At 34.8% G+C, this 20,139-nt stretch overlaps 1 protein-coding gene across 4 annotated transcripts in view; it reads right to left on the reverse strand.

Moving 5' to 3' along the window:
• Nucleotides 1-2,300: 2,300 nt before the first annotated feature.
• Nucleotides 2,301-20,139, reverse strand: part of HELZ (helicase with zinc finger) — a 293,362-nt gene continuing 275,523 nt past the window's right edge. For all 4 annotated transcript variants that reach the window (XM_069076607.1, XM_069076606.1, XM_069076608.1 and 1 more), the window contains one exon: nt 2,301-9,756. In XM_069076607.1, coding sequence (XP_068932708.1) covers nt 9,425-9,756 — 332 coding nt within the window. In that variant the 3' untranslated portion in view covers nt 2,301-9,424. The remainder of the gene's footprint in view (nt 9,757-20,139) is intronic.

A 20,139-nucleotide genomic window follows, 5' to 3' on the forward strand; every position in this document is an offset into this window, starting at 1 on the left:
CATCACTACTGGGGTGAGGAAAAGATAATCCTTTTCTCTGCCTTCAGCTCTCTGTTGGAAGTCCAAAGTAGAGAGAGAGAGACCTTATGAAGATGTGTCTGGAAAAAAAGGAAGCTATTTGCACACCTGATTCTTACAGACCAAAGAGAGAAGGTTCCTCTGACCAGTGTCCATCCTGCTCCCATTCTCAATCAGCTAACGTCTTCATTCAACACAGCACCCCAGTCACTGGGAACCAGTGAGGAGTTCACTGAGTCCTCCCAGAAAAGTGCTAGCTAGCTACGGGCTACATCTAGATCCATGAGTGGCAGCTCTTTCTTGCAAAGGGTTATCCCGTCCCATTAAAATGAATAGGGCCCTCATCAAATTGAGCAAGGATTTTTCTAATTCTTCCTACTATAATTAGTACCAAGAAATACAAAGTATTACATTTATCTATATTTTATTTACTTTTTCATATATGTTGCCCCTCCCCCCGCCAACTACAAAACATAAAAACTCCTTGAGGTCAGGTTTTTATCTTTGTACCCCCAACACAATGTTGGACACATATTAAACTCTTAATACTTCCTGGCTGATTATCAGAGCTCTCAACTTTTCTTCTGGTCAGGCTATACTGGCAAACACCATCAGTATATAAACTGTTAAAGTAGCATGCTCTCTTGAAGGCTATTTCAATGTAACATATCCTATTGAAATATAAATGTAAATCACACTATTTTAAATGTTAGTCATTATTATTGTTATTGATAGAATACAACATACATATGAGTTTCCAAATTCTAAGAAACAGTATATAGCTATTAAAGAAATTAAGACAGTGCAGCTAGGTGGCGCAGTGAATAGAGCACCAGCCCTGGAGTCAGGAACACCTGAGTTCAAATCTGGCCTTAGACACTTAACACTTACTAGCTGTGTGACTTTCGGCAAGTCACTTAACCCCAATTGCCCTACCTTCCCCTCTCCAAAAAAAAAGCAAAGAAAAAAAAAAGGAAATTAAGACAATGCTAAAAGACTTAAGCATCAATGTACATCGTAGTCCAGGGATTCTCAGGGTGCTTATATCATCATGAATTAGTGGTAAGTTTTTTATGTAGTTTCAATGTATTTAAGATATTCCTGTCTTAGCAATTTAAAGGTATGCCACCATTTATTTATTCCATACCTCTTATCCACCAAGCCAAGCACTCTTTTTATCCTCATGATTGACCTGTACAAATACTTTGGTCAAATGGTGATTGTTTTATCAGTTATTTTGTTTATTGATTCATTTTATCAATTATTTTTCCATTAATACCAGTCTTACAAAGAAGCTCCAAAGGGCACCAAAGTACCTGAGTATATCAAATTTGCATTTTCCCTCTCAAAATGGGAATTTCTAGAATTTGTTTCTTCTTTTTGGGACCAATTCTAAAAGTCCTTCAAATCACCCCTATTTTATATATAAAGAGCTTTTCTTTCTAAAGTTCATAGATTTATGTCATCTCATGGCAATTTATCCCAAAGAAAGTGAGATACCTTGTTTAAAAGATCCTAATTCATTGCAAAGAATGGGAGTTATTGTCCTGATCATAGATCATTCTCTCTGTACACTTCAAGTCTATTACAATGAAGTTAGATTTATGGTGCCAATTTAATCAGATGTTAAAAATAAAATAGCCAGGGCACACAAAGCATTCTACAACTTACTAAAGCTCTTCAAAATTGCACCATGGCAGATTCAGATAATTATCTCTTTAACAAAAACAAGATAGGTCTTAATTCTGAGCCATTTTGTGCACAGGTTGCATCATTTTCTCACTCAACAAAGAATGCCTGTCACATTCCAATGTCAGGTACTACACACACATACATACACACACACAGCCCTTTGTTGAATATAAGTCAATTTATGAGTTATGGAAGAAATCCTGGTTCACAAAAACAAGCTCTTGATAAGTGATTTCTCATTCTCAGCGATTCATTCTCACATTCAAAACATCTACATTAAAGACTTACTATTTGAAAGATGCTCATTGTCTATTGGCCACATTTTTCAAGCTTTCAAATTTCCCAACATTTAGGTCAACAAGATTTTTTGATATCGCTATATTCTTGGGCTTTAAGGAAAATCACAAATCTATAGAAACTTTCCAAATACAGCATCTTGGCTAAATTTTCTACTCAATTTTATTAAAAAGTATTTTTACCTAAATCCAAGTTCTCACCTTAATGTCTGGGAAAGCCCTAAATCCTGAGCAATCTGGGAGGAAGTAGAAACAGGAAATTTGTTCACACATAATACACAGATAATCATGACATTATTAAAAAGGTTATTTTATTATAAATACATTTGAAATGTAGCAGGAAAATACATTTTGTGTTATCATTAAACTTTAAAAACAAAACAAAAAAGACCGCACCAAGACAATGATTACACTGTAGGTACTGTAAGCCCCATATCTGAAAGCATTTCATGAGGAATCAAAGTGGCTGAAATTAATTGATCTAAAAATTAAGCTTAAAAAAGTTCTACAGAGTAGCTTTAGGGTCACTATTATGGAACATCAAAGTTGCTTTCACTTTTAAAGATAAATTCTTTTGGGTCTTGGAGCCTTTAAAATGAAGTACCAATTAACCTCAGGGGTAAAACAAAATTATTTAGATGTTGTTTCCTTACAAGTAAAGCATGATTAGATACCTTCAAAATTAGTAAATGTTTTCCTTTTAGGAGACAGGAACTTACCACTTTTGTTTTCATACAATCACTCACAAAGCTATATTGTTCCTTTTCTACACACAACCCAATGAACCTGCTATGCAAAAAAGTATCATGGATTGGAATGAAAAATTCTGGGTAAGAATGATATTTTTTGCAGGGTGTTGGTTTTTTAAGCTGCCATGTTTGATAACATACTGGCTTGGAATCAGAGAAATGAATACAATCTACTACCTTCTTAATTTTGACAAGAGGTATTTCAAGTACCCTATTTGCCTAGGATACTCAAAAAAAAAAAACCAAGTTAGATGCTCCACACTAAAATAAAATACTGTACAACCCCATAATCTGGATTTATTAGAAGCAGGTGAGTACTGGACCTCACTTGCATATTTTCAAACCCAGCTAATGTAGGGAGACCCTTGCCATACACAGAAAAGAGGCTCGAGGGGTCTGATTTATTGGAGAACACCTTTGGTACAGATGAAAAATTTAACAATCATTCCATTTCCAATGTACAGAGGTTCCTCATGCAAGACATTTTGTACAGCAAAGCAGTACAGATAAATTGTAAATCCACCTTGGTGGACCAAGATAAACAAAGCATTAAATATAGAAGTACTTGACCCTGATGATTGCTCATCAGCTGGAGTAAAAAGCTTGCTCTTAAAGGACCACAATGATCGGCATTCTACATTGCTCACTGTGTCCATGCGCCTTTTACCTTAAAACAAACCATCTTCTTAGTGCTGCAGGTAAAGCCAAACTAAAAACTTAAGGATGCACTTAACACCATCAAAATTTCACTGCAGGGTCAATATTAGTAAAAACAACAACACAATCTTAAAATAGGTAAGGCACCTCATTTGATTACATTACAGTTTCCCTCTCATCACACCTTAACTTATTCATGGTGTGTAGATGGCATGCTCCCCAAATTTGTATATGTATGAAAACATTATTTAGTAATCAAAGTCAATACTAAACTATCTGCCACATTTTGTCTATTTTATGGATGATCCACATTTAGGATCACCTTCCCCAATACTTGTTTGTGTGTGTCTAGGGAGTGCAAAATATTTTATTAGCCTGAGAAAAAAATAAAAACTAAACTCTAAAATGTAATTTATCTAATTATGTTATTTGGGATAATCCATTTGTATAGTGCCAAGTATAATTAGGCACTTAAAATGCTTTTCTGCTGATGCTTCTCCTCTATTATAGATAAATCAGGATCTAATCGCATTTCAGTACCAGGCAACAATATCTACACTACAGTTCTCCTTTTCCCTCCCCCACCCCAGAAAAAATGCACTGATAATAGTGTGCAATAAACCAGAGTCACCCTGAAATTGTAAGAGTTTACAAACTATTGTCTCTCTGAGAGCCAAGTATACAGAGTGGCACCAAGTCAGAAAGTATAATCAATCAGTTTAAAGGTTTCTGTGTCAATATTTTGTTCATAGTATGAGAGTTACGGAAATATCTATGTGGTCCAATAGCTTTGTCTCGCCAAACTCTGAAAATGAATGTGGAAAAAAAGATATTCAACATTTTCTTTGTATTTCATAATTTTCTCTTAAAGATATAGATTTATAAAAAAGGGCTTAGTTTTTATTAAACGTTCTATCCTATCAACTTTTTCATGTGGTCTTTAGCCCTGATTTTTCAGAAACAAGGGCAATAGGATTATTTTGATCTGTTTTTTTTTTTTATTTTGATAGGAATAAAGGCAGAATTTATTTTTAAAAATCAATCCATCTTGAGACAAGATTTTTTTTCCCATCCCATTAAGTACTTCTGAGTTAGATTACATGGCCAATGAGGTCTCTTTCAACTCTGAAATTCTGTGATTCCTGCCCAGTCAAATGCATATTGAAGAAACAGAAGGAATAATGAACCATACTTTGTATAGGAAGTAGAAACTCTCAAGGAGTGTTCCAAATACTTAACAAAAAAATGTCACTTGGATGAATGAATGAATTCATAGATCGGGACTTAATGACTTTGGTTTATAACAAACCAAACCCTGTTCAGAAAACTGCAAATAAAGATGGGTGTGATGGTCTAACAACCTTAAGATACCCGAAACTACTGAAATATGCATAGTTCTAGTTATCACGGTTCTTTCACATATGATAGTGTCAACACCAGTCACTTTTCTAAATTCTGTGTAATTTCTGACAAAGAAAATTCTGTCACCCCAGCATGAATGTCTCTTTAAATTTCACTTTCAGATTAGTGTCAAAATGTTTAAATGTCACAATAGGTAAAAAAAAACAAACATTCAATTTGGCATTCTGATTTAGAAATGATAAGTGTCTTTTTTTTAATGTTTTAAATAAGAGAGAATATTAGTAAATTTCACTGCATTAAACAAGAGCCTCAGAATTGCATATGAAGCAGGGATGAAGGCAGCAAATGGAAGTTTAGCAGCATGCAGTACAATCACAGGAAATGTGCATCTAATCTTGATTAAAGAAGAAATAGGAGAATTCTACTAAAAGGAACATTTTTTTCGAAGTTAGCATTACTCTTCTTCCTTTCTCTTTAATGAAGACATTTGTGATGTCACTACAGGTGATTTTTTAAAATAAAAATTGTGGCTAGTCCATTTTCATCACTCTTGGTTTCTAGAGATGGTCCATATCTAGATCATATAAGATAATGGAAGTTGAAAAACTGGACTCTGAAATTTTTCTTTAAGGCGCAGGAGGGGAATATATAAGGTGGTAGTAGATATGGAAGTTTTCTGTATAGTAAAGGCCAACTTAGGAAGGATCAACTGTCCAGAAGAAGAGGACAAAATATTTTCTAAGGATTAAAAGAGAGAAGTGATAAATGTACTGGATACCATTTTAAGGCAGAAAATTACATTCTTTGATTCATTAAAATTTTTCACTTTGTCTTTTTTTTTTCTGAGAGTCTCCTTTCTATCAACTCCAGTATGAAACAATGTTATCTAATGGGTGTCTATCCTTTAAAGTACTATTTAGTAAGTCATTTACTTAACAGTAATAAAAATACAAGAATTCACCCTGAAATTTTCTGTCCACTCCCTGACGAGCCTCTACTATAGGATACAAAAGAAAATTCACATAAGCCTATAATTTTGCTCCTGAGATATATAGAAAATATTAAAATAGGAAGTCAACTTGGCTATAATAATTCAATATTAAGGCTGAGATACTCATTATACCCAAAGCTAGGAAATTCCAATAACTTTCTCAGCAAATTCTAATAGGGAAATGTTCCCATAAATATGATGTTGTAACTGATGTTTATACAGTAGGATTTTTATTATTTTATTAAATCTGCAATTCTTTGAGAAAAGCAGATAATGCTTACATTGAATCTGAATGTGCTCTAGACCCTCTGATGCAAAAGCTGCACAAAGCACTTTAAACACAAAAAGGAATAGAATAAAGTATATCTGTGAGGAAAAAAAGTCAAATAAGTTTAAATAGTCATGAACTACTTTACCACTTAGCTCTCCTACTAAATAAAGTCTTCCTGCAACAATCTGAAAGAGGAAAGAAATAGAAAAAGAAAAGCCTTAAAAGATACTGAAAAAATATATATGTATACAGATACATATATATGCAAGTGTGTGAATAAATTTATACTTGCAAAAATTCATGTTTAGATTAAGAAAAAAATTCAACATGAAAATTTTATTTCACAAAACCAATTGTAAAAAAAAAAAGACATTTGAAGGTTTAAAAATTTTCAGTAGAAGTAAAATTAAAAAGTAAAATGAATAAAAATTTTTCCTGGAAAGAAATATTAGAAACTTCAGAGTGCTACAAAGAGCAGAAGAAGTACAAAGACAAACGAACAATTTACCTCATTTGAGAAGAATCTGCCCTGGAAAGACAATGAACTTGGTAGCAACTTGGTATTAGTGAAGGGCTATTATCAAGGATATTCCTGACCTTAATTTAAGCCTAAGAGCTGAAAGACTGAACTTGATGATATTTATATCTCTAGATTTTATTTTATTCACAGGTGCTTGTATTACTTCTCAAACACCAGACAAACAGAATTAACAATATTTCAAGAACACAGCCACACATCACCCCCCAAACTGTCTGGGGCTTTTTGTTTTTTGCTTATTAAAAATGTTTGCTCAAATTTTTTAGAAGCTACTCTGCACTCAATAACATAGTCTACTGAAGAGGGTGGTAGGAAAGTGGGCATTAAGTAGTGAAGATAAAGGTTAAAGAGTAAACTTGTTAAAGGTTAAAATAAACTTTCAGTGCAGATCCCTGAAAAAAAAAACAGATGGAAATAGCCTTGGCTATGAAAACAAGCTGAAAATCAAATATCTGCTACTGAAAAACATTTATACTACTGGGATACTGTATTATATGTGCTTAAGATACATACATACATATGTGTGTATATATATATGTATATCCATATATACAAATATATATATACACACATATTGCAAAATTTCTGAAATAGCACTTTGAATGGATCTGTTACCTCAACTTTCACAATATCTTTATCAGAAGCTTTGATTATCAATATATTTGCATAAGTTGGTAGGACATGTATGTGGTCTCCTCCAGGGAACTAGTTAACTAAGTCACAAATAAACAAAAATTAGCAACTGATTTTTTTTTTTTTAATGTTCAAGTATGGTAAACAGAATAAAGAGATTACTCCAAGGGCTAAAAACCCTGAAGTTACAGTGCTATCTTAGTATTATGGAAATGCATTTTAAATCTAATGCATTGTAGTCTTGCACATTTTATAAGGACATCATCACAGGCTAGAAAATTCACATTCACAAATAACTGCAGGTCAGGAACATAAAAATTCCACATTTTAAAATTCTTATTATATTTTAGAAATGTTCATCATATTTGACAAGGGCTATTTTTATTATTTTACTTTACATTATTGTTCATAAGAAATAAATTATATGGCTATGTCTGCTCATTTTGGCTCATAAATGGAAAACATGTTATACCTCATCGGCCTGCTATTCCAAATGCGATTTATTCCAAATCTTCAAAATTGTGCAGGCCACTGAATAAGAGTTGGTTACCCATTATTTGCAAGGTGAAAATGCATTCACTGCTTATTTTTTCTGTAGCTTACTGACTTTCAACTAAAGGAACTCTCCAACTCTAAAAAGTAGGCAGAGATTACATACATAGACTTTTAGCTAAACTGAAGTCCACTCAAAAGAGGGAAATCAAATGAGAGAAATTATTTCAACCCTTGCTTCTTCCCAATTCAGCTTCATAAATGTGTTTCTATAACGAAGGATTGTCAACTCAGAAACAGTCCTTGGCTAAGCAAACACTTTTTGAATGGTTTGCTATGCTGGCTAAGTTGACTCACGATGCTTCTCACTCTCATCTTCTTAGACATTAAACATTAAAATTTAGGGTATTACTTGTAAAGGGTGGACAGTGTACAAGACCACAATGTCTAAAGGTTAAACTTTTCTTTGGATTTTATCCAAAGTTCATTTAAAATATTTTATAGGCTGTGAAATACTTAAGGTATCTATTTCAATTTTCTCTTTAAGGATAAATCCCATGGAGTGTTTATGAAGAACTAATTCACATGAAAACACAAGGATCATTTTTCTGTCATAGTGAACATTTAGCCAAATTTGGATACAACTTTGGCAAACATTACATATCTTCTTCAATGATGTTCCTCAAACAAAAGAGTTAGCAAATATTTGAATTTCCATGTATAATGTCTAATTTTAATGTAAACATCAAATAATGTACCAAAAGTTTCACTGGAGAAAAAAAAAAGCAAAGTGGCACAATTTTTATACCACTGGAAAAGGGAAAGGGGGAAGCCAAATTACAAACATTTATACATGCATAGTTGGGGGAAAGACCCACATATTTTTCTAAACTCACGCAGTTTTTTTTTAAAAAATAATTATTAATTCTACTAAGCACCAATACCTAAAAATTATTTTCAGCTTCATGATTCATTTTTAAAAATCTATCAAATTAACATTAAAAACAAGCCTGAAATAGTTGCTTGTCCAAAAATAAAAGAGGGCATTAAGTACACCAATGCTTTTTGGCATATCTAAAAAACAGTGGTGTACCCAATGTGTCTGCAAAGAATACCTTTAACTCTATCCTACAGTGGATGGAGATTACAATACAACATCATACAGAATCTAAAACTATAAAAGTCTTAGAATGCAGCATCCTTTCACAAAAAACTGATAAAACTGAAAGTATTTAGAAGATGCTGCCCCTTTATTTAAAAAAATTAAAATGAATTTAAGCAAAAATAACATACATTTGTACATCAACTGGCCATTTCTGGTACAGAAACCCAGCATTGTATACTAATGTTATTGAATAAATGTAAATGCTACTTACAATTTTTTTTTCTTTTTTAAATACAATTTAGACAATTTTTTCTTTTTTTTTTAATAGTTGCACAATTAACCTTTTAGCTGCTAGCTTAATGCAACATATATGTAACATTACACAAATTTAAAAATATTTGTTGTTCTACATAAAAGCTGTCAAAATTCTGACCCACATGAAAATGCAAAATAATGGGATAAATTTAAATAATTAGTTTCAAGTCTAGCAGCAAAAGCATTAAGTAAGGATATATTTACTAATATAAACAAAGGAATAGTTGCACTATAGGTGAAGCCCAACTATATTAATCCTATTGACACAAACAAAAAAGGAAACAGATTATCTCTTAAAAAATTGATTATTTAAAATAGGAATAAAAGCCATTGCTACCTGATGAACTACCTAAACTAAGTTCCTGAAACAGAGACAAAGGGTCACTCTTCTTTTTCGTCTGTTCAGGTGGAGGTTTGGGCTTTGGAGGTGCCCGGAGAGCACTTGCGTAGGACATAGTAGGTTTATTCCCCCCAGAATTTGGCTGGCTGTTGCTATTTGATTCCACAATCTGCTTGTTGGGCATGAGGGGTGGAAACTGGCCTAAATGCTGCAACATGCTGTAGTTGAAGGAATTGGATAGCTGAAGGTTTTCAGATTTCAGGTGATCCTCAGAGGATTTCAAGGGCTTTGATGGAGCTAAAATCAAAGAAGAAACAAAGTTGACTTAATGGCAGGTACTCAAGTTATAAACCATCTGATTATCTCAAATATATGACAATTTTCATGTATTCTTGGATTTCTGTAACAGTATAAAAGACAGAGACCTTTGTTACATAATGTAGAGAAACTGACAAAGATGGAAAAATATAAATAGTTTGAAGGGGCTATGCAAAAAACTGGCACATTAATATACTGTTGTTGGAGCAGTGAATTGGTCCAACTATGAAATTATGCTAACAAGTGACTAAAACATTCATATCCTTAGACACAAGAGATACCACTGTGTGATCACACACTGTTAGGAGTATACCCTAAAGAACTCAAAGGAAAAAAACATCAAAATATGAATAGCAGTACTTTTTGTGGTAGCAAAGAACTAGGAAAAAAATAACACTAGATGTCCACTGATTAAGGATGGTACCTGAATGTAATTCATATACCGTGTTTCCCCGATAATAAGACACTGTCTTATTAATTTTTTTGGAAAGAAAAACACCAGAGGGCTTATTTTCAGGGGAGGGCTTATGTTGTCCTGCCTCAGCTCTCCTCCGCGGCACTGCTCTCAATGGCGCCAGCAAGCAAATCACTGGGGAAGAACAGGATGACGCGCTCACTGCTGCAGCTCTGATTGGATGCAGCTCGGAGCGCGGCGTGCGTTTCACGGGGGGGGGGGGGGGCGGGGCTACAGGGGGGACCGTAATGTGGCGTGTAGCGCGGGGGATCACCTTCACTACAGTAGCAATCTCAATAGGGCTTATTTTCAGGGGAGGGCTTATTTTAGAGGAATCTTACACCGTAAGGGGAGGGCTCATTTTCGGGATAGGTCTTATCGGGGAAACACGGTAATACTGAATTACATATATTAAATTATTATAATACTGTAATTCAGTAATATTCCTGGGCCATAAGAAACAAAGAATAAAAGGAATTCAGAAAAGTATAGGAAGACATATAAACTGATGCAAAATCAGGAAATTCTCATACATATGTGTATGTACATGTATGTATATACACATGTATATATGTATATCCTGGATTCCATGAAGTTCAGAAACTCATCATTCTTCAAAATAAAATCTATTCTAAAACTCACACCTCATTAGGACACCCTGCAGCTGGGGTCCCTTCCTCCCTTTGATCAAAGAGAGGGGATGCTAGACATTGGAGAGGGCATTAACCTCATCATTTCTTACCCAATTGCCCTCCTGTATCTCATGATCTCCAGAAACTCATCATTCTGCAAGATGAAATCAATCCTGAAATTCACAACTCTTCAGATCACTTCCCACCCCTCTGTGCCCCACTATCCCTCCCATCAGCTTTTTTTTTATGTTGTCTTCCCCACTGTATCCCCAGTGTTTAGCACAGTGTGTGGCACATAGGTAGGCACTTAATAACTACTACAATGTAAATGGAAAGGATAAAACAAAACTGAATGTTGTGGAATCATAATGACTAAGTTTGGCCCTGTACTGGGGATGGGAAAATATGCTTCCCTTACTTCATTTACAGAGGTAGGGATGATGAGTGTGAAATAGTGCATTTAAATTCAGACATGGATAATGTGCTGTTTGGTTCTGATAAATTGCACTTTTTTTCTATTAAAATCTTTGTCACAAGGAACAACTTGCTGATAGGTAGTTTCACGTCTGCTGGTGGAAAGGGTATATCTGGAAATAAAAGGATTCCTAGGGCCTGGCCCATAATAAGAGCTTAATAAGTATGTAATGAATTGAATGCCCAAACCCACCACTAAACAGTTTCAAAATTCTTACCATTTGCTGAGGCTGGTTAGTCAATCTTCTTTCCCATCATATTCCCAATGCATGCCCTCTAATTCCAATGAAGTCACTTTCCTTCTATTATAACTTACTGGTGTGTTCATTCCTTGATGCCCTTCCTCCTGCCTCATGTTGCTACCCTCACCTGGAATACCTACAGCTCCCTCCTCCACCTATCCAAATTCTTTAAATTTCATTTTTTCCATAACATAATAGAGGTAGCATAGTTTAGTGGATTGAGCACTGAATTTTGAAACAGGAAAACCCAATTCTAAATTCAACTCCTTCCTCAGACACTTACTAGCTATATGACCCTGGGCAAATCACTTAAAGTCTCGGGGTCTTTGTTTTCCCATCTACAAAACGAAGGGGCTGGACTTCATGGCCTCTTTTGTGAGCCACATTACTGATGAAGCTAAGTAGGCATGAATTAATCTCTACAATACCAACCAGGACTCTTGTGAGTACAGAAGCTACATTATAGACCTGGGATAGTTTGAGTTAATTTTATCCCCATGTGGATTGATCTAAGAAATAGATATGAATCTTTCAGACAAGGAAGGTATGAACTAAGCTCTAGGATTCTGATAGGGAAGCTCTTGAACCTCTGGAGAATATTATTGCTCATTGTTTTTTACTTCCTTGCTAATGGCTTTTATGTATTTTTATCCTTCTATGAATTGTTTTTTAACTGCTTTGGGAAATGCTTTCACCTGAATATATGAATAGGTTGTTTTTTTTTTTTAATGGATTATTTATTTGACCCTCGGGCTCTGAGTGATACATTGAACTAAAAAGACAACCAAAATGGGGACAGACTTTAAGGCCCTTTCCAGCTCCAAATGGTTCTATAACCCTATGATTTGGCCTGAAAGGAGCATTTAAAATCATCTAGCCCAACCTCATTATTTTATAATGGAGGAAATCATGGCCCAGACTCTTGCCCAAGGTCACAGATATAGTATGCAGGAGGACTGTGAATTTATATCCTCTAACTTCAAATCCAGTGTTCTTTCTTTAGAAAGAAATACCACAATATTTCTTGCCTGATTACTCCAACCCTGATTGCTCCTCCACTCCACAGAATTCTTTGTTGGTGAGTCAGGGAGAGGTAGGAGAGTTATATTCTGTATGAACTAATTTATACTCTCATATTACTCACTGCTATTTTATGGATGTTAGTCTTATCTCGTCAACTAGATTGTCAACTCTTTAAAGAGGAGGGAAAACCTACAGTATTGAGCATGTTATGTGTTCAATATAAACTTGAATGGCTGACTGAGGAAATGATTATCCAATACAGTGATAGCTTAGCATTAAGTATTCATTATTCAGATTTCAGGTTATTATTTTGGAAGGACAAAGAAGACAGAATTACTCTTCTCATAAATACTACTTGCTAACTTAATACGCTTTAGTATTCAGATATTTAATATTCAGATATTCAAGTGGATCTGTAATCTCATCAATTCAAGAGTCTCTTCCAAAGATGTAAATCATAATCTATCCATGCCTGATTATCTTATGTAATGCATGTTCGTGTCTTTAATAGTTCACTACTAAAGGTCCATCTAATATGTTCTAGAAAGACCTTAATTTAGAAAGGCCAAGGTTATGTATTGTAAATTGGGTGGTCACCTGTCTTGTTGACTTTTGTCTTGCCACTGGATTTTAATGACTCTAGACGAGTGAGGCAAAGGATTTTGCACAGCTCTGCCTCACTTGAATCCAATTCACACATACATCAAGACATTACCCTCATGGAGTCATTAGTCCTCTTCAAGGACGAAGGACAAGCAGAACAGAACAGACCTTCTTCACTTTCTCCCAGCGTTAAGAAGGTATTAATGAAGAATTTTGGTTGTACATGTTATTCCTCACTTTTGTCAAATGACTAGTCCTTTGTTTCCTATGATAAAAATTCTCTGATAAAGTCTTTTACTCCTCTAATTCTTTGGAATTTCTTGTTGCTTTTATGTGTCAACCTGCTCAAACCTGTCATCTGGGTTTACATTGCCCCATGGAGGGTACTCATTTTTAGTTCTTCAGACACAGTAGTATTACATGTCTCAATGTCTTTTGTTTATGAGCAAAATTTTTCAGTAGAAGAACTTGTCAATTTCATGAAATCAATATAAACCCCTATCCTCCTGCAGCCATCATCCTGGGAAGGAAATTTTATGAAGATAAGCCTGGAAGCTGCTCCTACAGGTGCTATAACCACATCTAGAGAAAACCCAGGAAAGAAAGTTCTTGTCACCAAAGTCCTTGGCACTATCAAATGGTTGACTTTCAGAAAGCAATGAGATTTTATCAGTGGAAATGACATTGAAGAAAAGGCATTACCATCTGTTTTGCCACTGCACCCTAAAGGACCAAGAGACCTTTCATCTGACTTGCAACTGAAACTTTCCATCTATGTTGTCTTTCTTCATTAGAATGTGAGCTCATTGAGGGCAGGGTCTGTCCCCAGTACTTAGTACAGTATTTTGCACATAGTAAGAACTTATTAAGTGCTTCATTCATTCATTCCTCTTCAAACTGTCCTATCGGTACTATCTTTCCTAGACATACTATTGGATTGGATGTTGAAATTTAGCTAACAGGCATTCTTCATTCACTTGGCTTTTCTTGTGTGGTTATGACAGGTACAAATTCTTTTAAGTGTTTACAGATTTCTCCTAGGAGGTTCTGCAAAGTTTTGGGGCTTGATGCAATAAGCACAATGACATATGCAAATGGAAGCATCTGTAGGACCTAGCTATCCGCAAGGAACCCTTCTTTGACCTGGACTCTTCACTAGATCTCTATCACAGAGGCAAATACCATGGATGAGAGCACTCACCTCCCTCTTTTTATATCTCACTCAATATTGATTATCACTGAATATCATTATTTCTGTAGTTATATCTTCCAAGTCTTGAATAATTTTAATGTATGGATGAGTAAATTTTTGCTGTAAAAGAACGTGTAGGAAGGAGTTTTGCTCTGCCAAATTAAATGTCTTTTCATAATCAATAAACAATAATCACAAAGAGAAAAAAATTTAAAAACAATAACAATAAAAATTTATGTTCTCTCCATCATGTTGTAAAATGGTAAAGATGCATTCCAGTACTGAATGCTGACTGTGAAAGTTTGTGGGTTCCTTACTAATACACTCATGAAGATGCCTTTGATTCATGTAAAATAACTTTCAAAAATATTTTGTATGGATGGGGGAGTTAAATCAGAAATTTGCATTGTTATGCCCTAAGTCACCCTTTTTTCACACCTTTAGTAACTTCACCTGTTTCTAATTCCTTATATATTAAACCTTCAATGCCATCACAAAATTATTACCTGCAGCACTTCTACATATATTTGGTCCAATCCAATACTCTCTTGATCTTTATTCTTGTTAATTCCATTTCTACCTCCATTTTTAAAGCACATTTGCTTTAAATTTGGGACTGTGACTAATGTTATAGCCCAAGAATGGTGTTGGCTCCACCACTACTCATAAAAAAAAAGTGTTGGGGGCAGAGCCAAGATAGCGGAGTAGAAACAGGACTTCTGCACGGCTCTGGCTACCACCTCCTCTAATACATGTAAAAAATTACTCTAAACAAACTCTAGAGCTACAGAATACACAAAGTGACAGAAAGAAACAAATCTCCCACTGAAGGAACCCCAGCAGTCCCACTTGAGCCACAGTTTTAGCAGCAGGGCAGCCCCAACCAGCAGCGGCTGGAGTAGACTTCAGGAGAGTGAATCACCAGCAGCTATAGTGGTTTCCAGACTTCCCAATGCACAAATGCCACAAACACAAGACCTGGCAGCTTCTATATTAAGGGATCAAAGGGCTTGGAATATGATATTCCGGAGGTCAAAAGAGCTAGGACTAAAACCAAGAATCACCTACCCAGCAAAACTGAGTATAATGCTGCAGGGGAAAATGTGGTCATTCAATGAAATAGAGAACTTTCAAGCATTCTTGATGAAAAAACCTGAGCTGAACAAAAAATCTGACTTTCAAATACAAGAAGCAGGAGAAGCAGGAGATGGTAAACAGGAAAAAGAAATCATAAGGAACTTATTAAAGTTGAACTATTTACATTCCTACATGGAAAAATGATCATTGTAACTCATAAGACTTTTCTCAGTATGAAGATAGCTGAAGGGACTATATATGTATATATATATATATATATATGCATATATATGTATGTATAGGAGGATGTATGTGTATATAAACATATATGTGAGTGTGGGCATTTGTATGTTCATGTATACATAGACAGACGGCACAGGATGAGTTGAATATGAAGGGATGATATCTAAAAAAATAAAATTAAGAGGTGAGAGAGGAATTTATTGAAAGAAGGAGAAAGGGAGTGATAGATTAGGGTAAATTATCTCATATAAAAGAGGCAAGAGAAAACTAGAAAACTGTTACAATGGAGGGGAAGAGCAGGAAGGTGAAAGGGAATGGGACAACCTGATTCTCAATGAATTTGGCCTAAGGAGGGAATAACACACACTCAATTGGAAAATAGGGGGATAGGGGATAAGAGGGGGTAGGGTAGAAGAGAGAGCAGATTGGGGGAGTGGGTAGTTAGATGCAAACATTTTTGAAAAAGGATAGGGTCAAAGGAGAAAATATAATAAGTTGGTGGTGGGATAAGATGGAGGGAAATATATAGTTAGTCTTTCACAATATAACTACTATGGAAATGATTTGGATAACTACATATGTACAATCTATATTGAACTGCTTATCTTTCCAGTAGGTGTGGGTGAGGAGAGAAGAAGGAAAAAAGAATCTGAACTCAAAGTTTTAAAAATCAATGTTTAAAAATTGTTTTTTTACATGCAACTGGAAAATAAGATATACAGGTACTGGGGTATGGAGACCCATCTTGCCCTACTAGAAAGTTGGGGGGGGGGGGAAAGGGGGAGGATAAAAGAAAGAGCAGATTGGGGTATTCAGTAGGCTTGCTATTTTGGGGTGGGGGTTGGGGAAAGATGGGGAGAAAAAAAATTGTAACTCAAAATCTTGTGGAAATGAATGTTGAAAACTAAAAATATATAAATTTAAAAAAAATTTTTAAATATTGTTAAAATAGATTTTCAAAGTCTTTATCATCTCTCTTTTGTTTGTAGTCCTCTTTCCATTTTCATTGTTCAATTTTCAATGAATTGATTTGCTTAGTTGGTTATCTAGGTCAAGCTTTTTAATTAGTTTTACCCTCTACTGCTTCTCTCTATTTTGGGATAATACTGCTTATATTATCTCTCAATCTTTTTTTTAAGAAAACACTCATTAAGGGAGCAGCTAGGGGGTGCAGTGAGTAGAGCGCTGGCCATGGAGTCAGGAGGACCTGGGTTTGGATTCGGCCTCTGACACTTGACACAAAAATAAAAACCAGCTGTGTGCCCTTGGGCAAGTCACTTAACCCCAACTGCCCTACCCTCCCCCCTCCAAAAATAAAAAAATTTTAAAAAGAAAATGCTCATGATATAAAGACATGAGGCTTCCAGGTAATCTAGAAGTCTTTTGGCCTCCTTGATTGCTTTTTCCTGACTCATGCTTTCCCACATATTTTCCCTCATACTCACTGGGTATGTCACTGAAGTCACTGAGTACCAGAGTACAAGTTGATTTGATTTAAAGAGTCTTCTCAAATTCTTTGTAGAATTTCCCTACTGTTTCATTTTCAGCAACTGATATTTGGCATAAACTACAATTATTTTAAAAGAGTTTTTTTCCCCAAATATTTATCAGTAGTATTGTAATAAAAACTGAACAAATATCCCATGAAATGCTCATTTTTCTTACCTCTGAGTTTAAGTAAGATAAAACCCACTCAGTCAATTCTTTTCTTTGAATTTTGCTTCAACTTCATTATTTCTTCTGGTTTTGTTAATAGCAAGAAAGCCAAGATTGATATAATTTAGTTCCCCCATCAATACTAAAGTTTACTGATGGTCTGAAAAGTGTCTGACTCTTAGTACTCTCTCTCTGCCACTTTCCTCACCATTCTGCTTATGCCACTGATAAAGAAGAAGGTCACTTAGGGAGGAAAATGTTCTTACTTTCACAGGTTGGAAGATGCCCCAAAAAAATTCATCACCAGGTGGCCAGCCTACTGCCAATGAGTATGTCAATATATTTTTAAATTTTGTAAAATTATTTAAATAATTTTAAAATATTTTCCTTAGATATTAATCTTGCCTATAGCTATTTCTCCGAAATCTGACTGTGATTATGCTAACATTTTGTTTTTAAAAATAAAAGTCATCCTTTTTAAGAGGATGAATTTATCATAAAATCATTGTAAGAATATAATGAATAAATATATTAAACAACCGTAGCTGTTCTAAAATTAGCAATTTTTATTTCTTTGATAAGTATCATCATTTGGTCATGTATCTACTTCTATCACAGTTTCAAAAGGGTTTAAAATATATCTCTGATTTTAAGGTCTATTTTCAGGAAAAAATGTATTACCATAAAACTTCATTAGTCATTTGCAATACTTAGTCCTGTGCTAGCTGTAAACTAGGGGCTTGCTTAACAAACTAATAACATAAGCAAAAATGACCGCTTACTTAAGAGAACCACCTTTTAGCACCTTTGAAGAATCTTAACATAAGCAGAAACTAATACTACTTAAGCTGGTCCATTAGCAGGCTAACAGTTACCAAACATTCCCACCTATTAAATAAAGCAGAATTATCACTCTCACTAAACTTAAGTTGAATTACTATATTAAGTAATTCCTTTTAAATATTCTTTCCAAGATGGTTTTGTCACTTTAGTTTAATCCCAAACTGGTGTGATTTGAGAGTGTACTGATTCTTTCTTCTCTTAAAACTTCCACCTGAATTTAGAGGTACAGAAAGTATTTTCCAAATTATGAATTCTCACTACAGTAACAGAACAGAGGCAGAGCTCCTGTTAGATAGCAGAATTCAACTTGAGCACTGGCATTATACATGTATAGAGACCAGAATAAGGGTTTTCTCAGAATCTATTTCATTTGCCTATACAGCAATAGTAAGTTACCAACTATCTCCTGCATCCAGTATTCCAGCAATTCAGAGGTTCAAAAGAAAAAGAAGATATGCAGATGTGAAACAAAACACCTATGAAACAATTATGTCACATCATAGTTTCTGCCAGGTCAGTTCACCCCTCTTAGCCCATTTCCTCATCTGTAAGATGAAGGTGATGGATTTCATGGTTTCTAAGGCTCTTCCCCTCTAAGATTCTATGGTTCTATAATTTAAAATAGTGTAATTGTAATGGGAGTTTGAAGATCTTCCCTGCCCCTTAATAGGCCAAATGTAATCACATGGAGCCCACAGAGGGGAGGAGCTTGCTGAAAGGGTGAAACAGGAAGGGTGGAGCAGGAAGGAGCAGGGGAGAGCCAGAACAGCTGGGAGAAAGCAGGAGGGAGGCAGAGCAGCTATGGTTAGTAAGAGAGGGACATTTTTGCTTAAGGGGACCTGTTTTTTTTTGAAGGCCTGACAGAGGAAAGGCTTGGGAATGTCAGTGCCCATTGCATTGGTTATGTGTACTAACTTCTTAGTTGCTATGATGGATTTGGCTTTCTGGTGGTTAAATAAATGTTTTGGTTCTGTCTTCCATGTGGAGAGTCTGCTACCTTTTGTGATTCACAATTACACTACCATAGTCATAGCCACTGTGGGTGCTGGCATTATAAACAGTCATAGTTCAAATGGCTAAGTATGGAATCTTGAATCCAGGCTTCTCCTGATTTCAAGTTGAGTGTCTTTTCTACTATACCACCCTGCCTTTCATATGTAAATAATTCTGAAAAGCTTAATTTTAGACTTTACAACGCATGACTCCTATAAGCACTTATTAACATTTTCATTCCATATCATTCCTGTTCACTTATGTGTTCCTCTCAACAATGATTCCAACAGAAAACTATGCTTTAGGACATAACTGACTTTGAATTAAGATTCTAATACATTTAATGAAGTATTTGTAACTAAGGAATTTTATGATTGTCTTCTGACAATGAAAATAAGAATTTTATTAGATGGGGCAATAAAATGAAATGAAAGAAGTCTGAGTGTTTGGTTTCTTTTTAACTTATCAAGTCAAATTGGAATATTAAAGTTTCTTTGCAAAGGTCACTACAACATATATTGAGAAGAGGATAGCTACAATGACAAAAATTTTTAAGTAAATTTTAAGCTATCAAAATTCATATAAAAACAACCTAAAACAATAGCATATATATGTACACACACGCACACACACACACACACACACACACACACACACATATTTCACTTGCTTCTCCAGATATACGTATACAAACTATTTTATTTTAACATAAACTGAATCATTTCATATAACAATTCTGGAAAAATTGCCTACTGGAATAGTTAAGTATTCCAAGTAAATAATGAGACTGCCTTTCTACTTCCAATGTTATAAAAATTTACATTTTCATAAAGAGGTCAGCGATAATGATAATCTTATTTTCAGATAAGCAAAATTAAATTTTTATACAAAAGTTATAACTATCCAGCAGAGAAATTCACCTGAAAGATT

Source organism: Petaurus breviceps, unplaced genomic scaffold (assembly GCF_028583685.1).
Source record: "Petaurus breviceps papuanus isolate PSGF00001 unplaced genomic scaffold, PetGlider_PUasm1.0 90925, whole genome shotgun sequence".
Lineage (NCBI taxonomy): Eukaryota > Metazoa > Chordata > Mammalia > Diprotodontia > Petauridae > Petaurus > Petaurus breviceps.